At 45.8% G+C, this 9,809-nt stretch overlaps 2 protein-coding genes across 2 annotated transcripts; both read right to left on the reverse strand.

Moving 5' to 3' along the window:
* Window positions 1-418: 418 nt before the first annotated feature.
* LOC108577841 (inositol oxygenase) lies at window positions 419-1,998 on the reverse strand. Its single transcript, XM_017941052.1, has 6 exons — window positions 1,981-1,998; window positions 1,611-1,797; window positions 1,328-1,536; window positions 1,114-1,250; window positions 808-1,038; window positions 419-737 (listed from the first exon to the last, which is right to left on the reverse strand). Exons 1-6 carry the CDS (start codon window positions 1,996-1,998, stop codon window positions 629-631), a joined length of 891 nt encoding a protein of 296 aa, XP_017796541.1. The 3' UTR covers window positions 419-628.
* Window positions 1,999-3,452: 1,454 nt separating this feature from the next.
* Window positions 3,453-8,084, reverse strand: LOC108577840 (protein suppressor of white apricot). The gene is made up of 9 exons (XM_017941051.1): window positions 7,888-8,084; window positions 6,927-7,096; window positions 6,649-6,851; window positions 6,181-6,403; window positions 5,838-5,917; window positions 5,596-5,766; window positions 5,521-5,535; window positions 4,050-5,485; window positions 3,453-3,881 (listed from the first exon to the last, which is right to left on the reverse strand). The coding sequence occupies exons 1-9, from the start codon at window positions 8,082-8,084 to the stop codon at window positions 3,716-3,718; spliced, it is 2,661 nt and encodes an 886-aa protein (XP_017796540.1). The 3' UTR covers window positions 3,453-3,715.
* Window positions 8,085-9,809: the final 1,725 nt, after the last annotated feature.

A 9,809-nucleotide genomic window follows, 5' to 3' on the forward strand; every position in this document is an offset into this window, starting at 1 on the left:
GAAGCCTCATACCGGAGTTTCCCGTTCGCGTCCAACGAACTCTAGGGACCTAACGACCTATACCTACGCAGTCGGAAGGAACGGTTCTATCGTCCAACCTGGTCAGGCGTATTCGACGGAGAATGTTGGCGACGCGCTAATCATTACGTGGGAACGAAAGGACGCGGCGGGCCGAGTAACCCCGCTCCGTAACGTTTCACGGTGCACGATGGGTCTTCTCGAAAGTCCACGCGTTTTCGATTACCCGCGAAACCACGCATACCCGTGCTTTCTAGTGCTTCCCGTGGCACCTTTCGCGCCCTACCGACCCTGCCTTCTACCGCGAAGGAATTCTCCCTCTTCCGCCGCCGCCTCCATCTTATCCCCTTCGAAAGGGAACGTTACGCGATACACACACCGCGTACAACAAATTGCTCCTTTATTAATAAGTAAACGAAAGACTAGTGACAAACATTCTTATTGCATAGGTTAGACTATCGAGACCGCAGGCCAACGACGCCCCACGGCTTTTTCAACGGACAAAAGGAGAGAAATTCGATCGGAGCCACGCGCATCGTCCTTCCCCGACCACCGTATCCATTCCGCAAATTTTCATCCAAACTCAAGTCGGCAATGTTTCGGGCCTAATTCACCACTCCAATACCCCGGGAATGTACTTGTCGATCAACTTCTCGTAGTACGGCCAGAGATTCTCGATGTCGGGGATGTCGCCGCTCTTGGTGTACAGGTCGTATTTACTGAAACAACAATTCAGATTGGAACCTGTTCTTCTTCTCCAGAGGTAAACGAAAACAGCTCGATACTCACTTGAACTCGTTGATCCACTTTAGCATCGCCATGTCTTCCGAGGTGCAAAAGTGCATGTAGTCGCCGGCAGCGTGCCAAGGGTAGAACGAGTGGTAGCGGATCATCGCCAGAGCCTCCTTTGGCAATTTCGCCTTGTTGTGCACCAGGACGCGGTACAAGTACTCGTCGTGACCCCAGGACATCGTTAGATTCTCTATGCCACATTTCGGCTGGTACATACCGTACTTGGTGCTGAAACCAGACGAGCATCTTTCTCAAATTCCTGCTTGCTCCCGATCAAACTTTTCCAGAGCGATTTCACGTTACTTGTATCGGGCATCTTTCCCGTCCGGATTCTCCTCGAAACTCGTCTCCCTGTAGACGATCGACTCGGCCCAAGCGCATCCCACGGGAAACGTGTCACCGACCACTGCCCATTGCGGTTCCCCGTAGAACGCCATTACCTGAAACGAAAAACGAAAACATTAGGAAGAGTAGGTACGTTGCTGCTACCGTGAAAGTTCAGAACCGATTGGTGCACCTTGCCTAGATCGTGAAGCAGCCCGGTCAAGTGGAACCAATCCAAATCGGGATGCTCCTTTCTGATCGACTCCGCGGTTTGAAACGCGTGCACGATGTTCGGCAAACTGGTGTCCGGGTCGCTCTCGTCCACCAAATCGTTCAACTTCAGCAGAGCGTCCTTGATCGTCATTTTGCACTTGTCGAATCGTAGCCATTCCTTCATACGAGCTTCGGAAAGTAACCGACCAATCGAGTTCTCTCAGTATCGATCGCAGGAGCAAATAACGCCGATTGGTACTCACATTCCACAAACTCGACCGTTTGATTCGCATGCATCTTCTCGTAGGTTTTCCGCACCCGCTCCTTCACCGGATCCCTCGGATCTTCCGTGTAATCTCGGAACTCGCTTTCCAATTTCCCCGCGTAAACAGCTTCCGGCCTATACTTGTCCGACGGATCCAGTATAGTCGCTTGCCTTTGCGGCTGTGCCTGCCGTTCGAAACATTTTACCACGGATACGTGCTCGTACCGATATCGCGAATACCACGACAAACGGGAGAAATAGGTAATCGAAAGGCAAAGGCAAAGAAGAGCGGAGACCGACCGCGAAGAAAACAAACGAAAGCGAGACCACCGTGCTACTCGCCCGATTTCTTCCTTTCCAATACTTACCATCGTTTTCGTCGACATCTGTCTATAAGGCTATATTCCGACTGGTATTCAGTATGCAATACAGACTGACTAGTCCCACGCGACCGAGTTAACTTATAAATCTGAGGCAATTCACCCTTGACCTCTGTTTCATCAAACTATGGTCACGTGTGTAATATTCGATACGCTTTATCTCCTTCCAACACATTCGCGCACCATTCTAAACAGACGAACGCACCAGATAAAAAAAATACCCTGGAATTTCACGATTAACTCCAGCCGACTACTTTCTTCTCTTCACCTAGATGCGTCTACGAGTAATTTTCCATGAAAATAAAATTATTTTCCTATTTCACTTACGAGTGCCGCTATGTAGGCAACAAAGAACGTAACTGGACGTAATCGCGTTAAAAGCATGCGACGCACAAAGATATCTTCTGCAAACTCATGAATGACATTCTTTATACGCTGCTGAAAAGAAAAAAAAAAGATACCGCGGACCGTTCTGGGAAGCAGACGAAAAAGTAGCGCTTGTTACCCGCATTTTTCTGTCAGCCTGTGAAAAGCCGGCTTATTCAACGATAGATTGGATCGTCTCCCCTCCCTCCCTTCCCTTCCCTCTACCACGTCCCAAGGGGTACCGGGCGGACGATTAACCTGTGTGGGAGCAGGAGGAGAAAGATAACGCGGTTTCGGTTCGGAGTCAATCCGCGAGCCGAACGCAACAATTTCCTTCCTATTAGCCACTGTTGCTATTTCAGACAGGTGCTTGCTTGGTCTCTCCAACAGTCGCACGCGCCTTTTGCGCACTTCAACCGACGCGCCTTCTCCATTTATTAAACTCAATTACGCGACAACTGATTTCGCGCAAAAAGGAATGAACCCTCGGGGCAGTTTATATTCGATCGGTGTTAAATGCATAACGCATCCATGCTATTTTCATACCACCAATTACCAACCGACAACTACTGACTTACTTATTTAGATGATACAGATCCGATCGATCTTTAATAACGCTGAGAATCGATCGATGCCGCGAGCGCGTCAAATACTTTACTTTACAATTGATAACGACGCATAATCCCGGTGGAACGTTCGCAAAAACACGAAAACACGAAAAATTCAACGAGAAGAAAACGTAATCGCGACTCAATTTTCTTTCGCAATCGATTGCGTCAACCGTTTCACGGTCGACCGTCAAAATATTTTCGTATTTGTCGACAAATTTTTATGCCATTTTTCCCTTCCTCCCTTCGTCACGCTGACGATTATTCAACTGGCGCAGATTACGGCCCGAAAGTTTCACGCAAGCAAAATCTCCCTCCGACTCGAATCACACTCGGTACATTTCCGTATTCTCGATACTCTCCCCCCTTATCTCTCGTATCGTCGCTACCGCTTTAATCGCACCGAGGAAAATCAATAAATAAATTACGGCTAGTCGTGTACAATCTTGGTAAAATCTCTTTTTATTCTTCAATCTTTTGCTTCCGTTTCTTCTCTCTCCCTCCCTCCTTCCCTCCATCTCTCTCTCTCTCTCCCCCTCTCTTTCTTGGACAAAAGTTGTATTCAAATTATCGTCGACGCGTTAATTAGACGACACGCCCACGCACGCATACATACTTATATACACTCTTGTACCGGCGCGTGTGCATATGTGCGCCTGGTTATGCGCGCGCGCGTGTTTGTAGATATTGTATATGTGTATATACAGTTTGACACGTATCAAGGTATTTGAAATAAGAGCAACACGCTTTCAAGATGAACTCGAATCCGAGTAGGAAGAATTGCTCCCCTTTCGTCGCGCGCTATGCTGATGTCTTCGTGACGATGTTCGAGACGGTGATCTGTGCTTCGAGGAGGAGGACTTCTTGCTCTTCTTGGATCTGTGCGATCGAGAACTGCTCGGACTGTCATGGCTGCTGTACAATAAACAAACGTATGCGAAAAAAAAAAAACAGAATCAGAGAATAGAGAGCGAGCGAGCGAAGGGCCATGTGGAGGTGGAGAGGGGGAAACGTGATCAATTACACATGTCGTAGCGGCGGTGCGAATAGGAGGATTAGTGATCGATCGAAAAAGACGCGTACCTTCTGTGAGAGCTCTTCTTCTTTTTGTGTTTCTTGTGAAACTTTTGTCTATCGTTGTAACTTCGACTTCCACTTGGACTTCTCGATCGCGGCCTTGATCTCTTGCCGGTCAGGTCTGCGCTCTTCAGCCTATCCATCAACGAGTTTCCACCGATTGTCCTCGAGTCGCAAGAGGTTTTCGCGTCGTCCAAGGATGGCGAGGGCGATGGCGACGGTACTGAGTGCACCTCGTCTGAATCGTCTTTCCTCGGTCCCTGGTGGTTCGCGATAACCGAGCCCGAGCCAGAGCCCGAGCCAGAGCCCGAGCCAGAGCCCGTACACGCACCTGCCGTCGCTCCACCACCAGCTTTCGATAACACAGAACTCTGTATCTGACTCAAAAATGCAGCCGCCTTTTTCTTCCTTTCCAGTTGAAGCTGCCTCTCTCTCGACGTAGCAGCCAGCTTGTCTCGCGCTGCCGCCACCAGTTTGTCTTTGATTCTATCTTCTGCCTGCTTGTGCCTAATCTCTTTCTGACAGTCCTCCAAAATTTCATCGGTAAGATCCACCAGCAGTTCCTTTTCCTCGTTCTTAGACTTTTTCTCACACTTCCACGACGTTCCACCCTCTTTCTCCAGCATCGTTCCAGACATTCCATGAACGCTCGCCGAGCTACTCGCCGTGTTCTGTTGTTGTTCGCTCGTAGAGTGTTGCGGCGAGCTCGGCTTCGAGTTTCCATCTTTGTTCTCCGCCTCCATCGTGTCGTCGTCGTCGCTCTCCTCCAACGGCAGTGCGTTTCGCTTCTCGATTACACCGCTCTCTCCGTCCTTTGGCTTCTTAATTGAGAAAGACACGGTCGTCACCTGCTTCGTTCCTCCCTCCGTCGTGCTTGCCGTCGATCCTTGTTTCGCCCTTGGCTCGCACTTCTTCTTCGCTTGTATCATCTTCACCCTTTTCTGCACTTCCTCCATTCTTTGTTGCTTCTTTTGCAATTCTTCCAGCTTCTTCTGTTTCTCCTCTTGCGGCTCTTGTTTCTGTAACAACTCTTCCTCCGTCAACACCCTTGGATTCACAGCGCCTTCGTATATCGTCAATTTGTGCGCGTAATAGCCGTGATACTGATGCGACAATTCCAGAAAATTGAATCGCGGGTCGCCTTTATTTTTCACGATCGCCTCGAAATCTCTACCGTTCTTCGCCACGTAACTAGCCATTTTGTCGATAATTATCTGCACGTCCGCCGGTGGAACGATAAAGGAAGGTCTGCTCAATTGCTTCTGAGGCGTGGATCCGTATGGTACCAACGGTGGCTGCGACGACGACTCGTTCACATGCGTCGCGATCGGCTCGTTTGCACACGATAAAACGTTCACTGCGGTGATTTGGAGGGTCGATTGGATCTGCCCGTTTGGTCCGTATATCACCGGTCCATGGGAATACTGCACAGGTGTGGTTGCCGTTGCCGTCGCGGACACAGTCGCTGCCGCTCCGAATAAGGGCCGTAGCCCTATAAAGAAAAAAGAAGCCAACGTACGTCTAACCTATGCGTGCCAACCGGATTTCTTACCTGTCCTACCACGGGATGATAATATCCTGTAGTAGCCGTCGGTTGAATCGTGCTTTCGACATGTTGCGTAGGTATTTTCGAAGGCGGCGGTTTTCCCGTTATTTTATTTACCAGCATCGAATAAGCACAGTCCGCCGATGGTTTGTACTGTATACTCGGAATACTGGGGGCCTAAAAATAGATCATCGTCACAATTCGACCTGTCAAGTTCGCGTGGACTGGTGGATTTTACGTTTACGTACCGCTTCTATCTTGGTGAACGACGGTGCCAAGCTCGGATGAAGATACGGTTCGTCGTCTTGATCCGACTCTTCTTCGTGTTCTACCATTGAAAAGAATACAAATAAATAGAACGTCCAGCTCTACAGCCTTACTAATGCTTCCTATGTGTCACAGAGATGAACGGTATAGATTAACAAATAGAACGTAGAAATACTTACAGACGGACAAAACTAAGTAGAATCAAAGTAGATGTGGCTACTCAAAATCCTGCTTTAACTCTCCTCAATTATTTTAACACGACAATCACATTCGGCAACGTAACCGTAACATGTTGCTAAAAACGAAAGAAAACAATATGCGTACCAGATTCTTCCTTCTCGGGCTGTTTTTCAGGATTGTATTTTCCACATTTGATCGCGTCCAGTATGAATCTGTAATATTGATGAAGCCGTCCGTCTATCGACAAGAAGGAAAACTGTGGATTATTCGCCTGTTTCGCCTTTATCAGAATCTCCATTTGGCCCCCTTGACGACTTATGAAAAACGCCGTTTTCGTTATGATGGCGTTCAGCTTTTGCGTTTCCGGCTGTTAAAGAGCAACAACGACAACGTGATAAACAATACTAAAATAGTACTATTCACTTGGCTAAACTAACGTATCATCTTATCCCGTCATATCCTACGGTCTGCCTCGCTACCAACTAAATGAACCCCCCCCCCTGTGTGTGTGTGTGTGTGTGTGTGTGTGTGCGTGTGTGTGTGCGTGTGCGTGTGTGTGTGTGTGTGGACGGGTGTGCGCGCGCGCGCGCGTGCGTGCGTGTATGTACCAACCAGTGAAATACCCTCTGGAATGTTCAGCTCTGGAGGTGGGACGAACGCCTGATCCTCCTCCTGGGAACCTTCCGATCGTTTTGGGCTTTGCGAATCGTCGCACGCCATTTTCGAACCATTCGCTTCCTCGTTGTAATCGTACGCCACCTGACTGTACGTGGTCTCCGAATCCAGTGCTTGATGCAATCTTTTCATTTCTTCCTCTGAAAAGAAAAGAAGGAAATCTGATATCGCTCCAAAGAAACTGGATATCGCACGATCTCAATATTTCAACTTACCCTGATACACAGAATCCTCGATTTCGTTGTTGTACAGGGACCGATAACGTTCTTCGTCGCATAATTGTTCCACTTTCAGTTCGTCTTCCGTCAGAATTGTTCGTTGATCGAACCCACCTGTTGGTGGTTCGTATATCCGTAAGTCCCCCAGCGCGCCGCGTCCATCGTATCTATACACATACATAAATCGAATTAGAGGGAAGAAATGATAGGAATTTTTTCGAGAATTAGCTCGATCTCGGCATCTGAAAATTATGTCACGAAGCAAACCCTGCGTCAAAGTCAAACCTTCCTCTGAAATAGAACACAATTATACACAACACTCAGATCGGTCATTGGAAAATTCCGAAGAAACGCGACAACCATCAGAGCTTAGACAACGATCTCTTTCTTACAATTATTGTTTGAACCGAGGCTAGATAATTCGCGGCAAGACTATGAATCTTTAACTATTCTTCGCTTTAAACTACGTTTCGCGGACATAGGTCGTGATCGTTCAACGTTGTTCCAGAAGATAGAGAAGGCGAAGAAAACGGGAGAACCGGCGCGGTCGAGTCTAAAACGCTAATACATACCATGCTGAACGATTGTAGTCAGCTACAATCGTCAGCTGCCGTTTGTCTCTCTACGCTGTGTCTCACCTTGCTGCTGCGCCGACGGTCAGCCAGAAACGTCAACGTCACGAGAGTACATTGCTCTACGGCCGTGCAGAGCGCGTATACCGCGCTTCCACACCGCCTACTTCACAGCCAAGACACCTGCAGAAACCTTAAACAGTCTCCAGATTGCTTATCCGTACAATTATTGCTTAACCGTTCGTGTCGGTTGACTTTTTTCCAACTGCTGCACTTTGCTCAGTTTTGTCTGTTATATCGTTCTTCTAAAGATTACACATGTACGGTGCATTTATGCAAGAATAAATATCCTAGATGATAAATTTGTCTAGGTTAGGGAAACGGACCTGTCTATTTTCAACGTGCTATCGCCCATCCATGGTATCAAATGCTTTCCTTGATCAATCATTTTCGCCTTGTCATCATCTCGAAATAATTTGCAGCTATATCCAAACACCAACAGCTCCTGTGGTTCCTCTTCACCATTTTTTTTACGTAAAATCCCCGAATCTACCATCCAACGCTGACTTTTCGGTGTCGCCATTTTCCATCCACTGAGAGAGATACTAACGTTCCACACCTTCTGTGTACATATACAAGAATCAGCCATCCAATGTTGAAGTTTGCCGCGAATTTAGAACGCTGCCCGAAACCTATGCCGTATAATTATGTACTTCCGTGGTTTCGCCACTAGGAGGCTACTACCGTAACTAACCGTCCGTCCATTTACATATGCACATAAGTACTTGTTGATATCCCATAAAATTATTTCTTCCGCTTAACGCATTTAAGCGTACCAAATTTTCAAACTCGAGCCTTCCTTCCAATTACGTCGCATTGAAAACGGTACAAAGATACCAAATAGTTCCTTTCCTCCACAAATCTTCCCGCGATTCGTCACCCCTTGATCTCATCTTTCTTAATTACATCACGCTACACGTAACGTGCAACGAAAGGATAAATTTCCTCTCCCTGTAATTCACGCCGCTCCTATCGATCTTGTAAACTATTCGCGACGCAATATCTACGAAAGAATTTAAACGTATTCAATTATACCTCGTACAGTTGGAAAATACTGGAAAATATGGCAGGTTCTTTTCTTTCTTTTTCATCTTTTAATTTTACCTCAACTCGAATCGATGCGGACTTTGTTCGGCGTATGAAAACGTTCGAATGGAAGGTTGGTAACATTTCATAGAAATCAGTAGCAGAGTGTCGTTAGAAAATTATGAAGATACATGTATTTACATCCTGTAAAACGACCACAGACTCGTCTTCGATCTTTTACTATTAATTTTAATACAGTAGGACTTCCTATAACGCGGCAGATACATTCTGCGTTATACGAGACCCACAACGCAAAAAGTTACAATCAAGTTTTTTCTTTCATAACAGAAAATAATATGTACATTTTATTTTAAAACAATAAAACCGTAAAATTTTCTTCATTATATGTATGTATAGAATAACTTAAAGTGTAGGTTAAGGCAGGTAAAACTAAAATCTAATCACTCTTATAATCGCTTAAAAATAAGTTCCACCGGTATCACTTTTTGGGTACTGGTTTCTTCGTCGATTGAAATTTCTTCAGCTTCAGTTTCTTTTTTTTTCTTTTTCATCGCGTTATTCAAGTAGGACGTTATACAGGATCCTACTGTCAATTGGAATACAATTATTGTGAAAAATAACCACAATAACAACAACGACGACGACCACGACGACAATTATATTACCGAAAAATCGATATTCAAATCGTTCATGTATCAATTATACGTTTCTGTATAATTTCCACGAGATATATATTTATATAATAATGGAAGTGTATAAAAATAAAAAGCAAATCATTCGAGGATAGTAACTAGATCAGCAAGTGTATGGAATGTAGGTAAATGATGATCGTACACGCGTTGTACATAGAATATTGTTGGTACGAATCGATATCGGTCATCTCGGAAGATATTTAATTATACTGGTAATTGTTAAGTCACCCCTCGTTATATCTCGTATTACCCGTTTCGTTGAAATTTCGGATAATTTAGTTTACAGATCTAAATTTACCTGTCTCCATGCGATTATTAAATTACGTTACTATATAGTGTTTTACAATTAAGACATAAAACTAAGAATCATCCATTCGAGTACAATTGTTAACGCTCGCAAAGTTTTGTTGCTATGACGAGGCGCAACGAGTACGTCGTTTTACCGAGCGGATGATCATTAAATCAGATGATGCAGTTGAGGTTTTCCCTTGATCGAAGAAAAGAAACGG

The sequence above is a fragment of the Habropoda laboriosa genome, unplaced genomic scaffold (assembly GCF_001263275.1).
Source record: "Habropoda laboriosa isolate 0110345459 unplaced genomic scaffold, ASM126327v1 scaffold816, whole genome shotgun sequence".
In the NCBI taxonomy this organism is placed as follows: Eukaryota; Metazoa; Arthropoda; class Insecta; order Hymenoptera; family Apidae; genus Habropoda; species Habropoda laboriosa.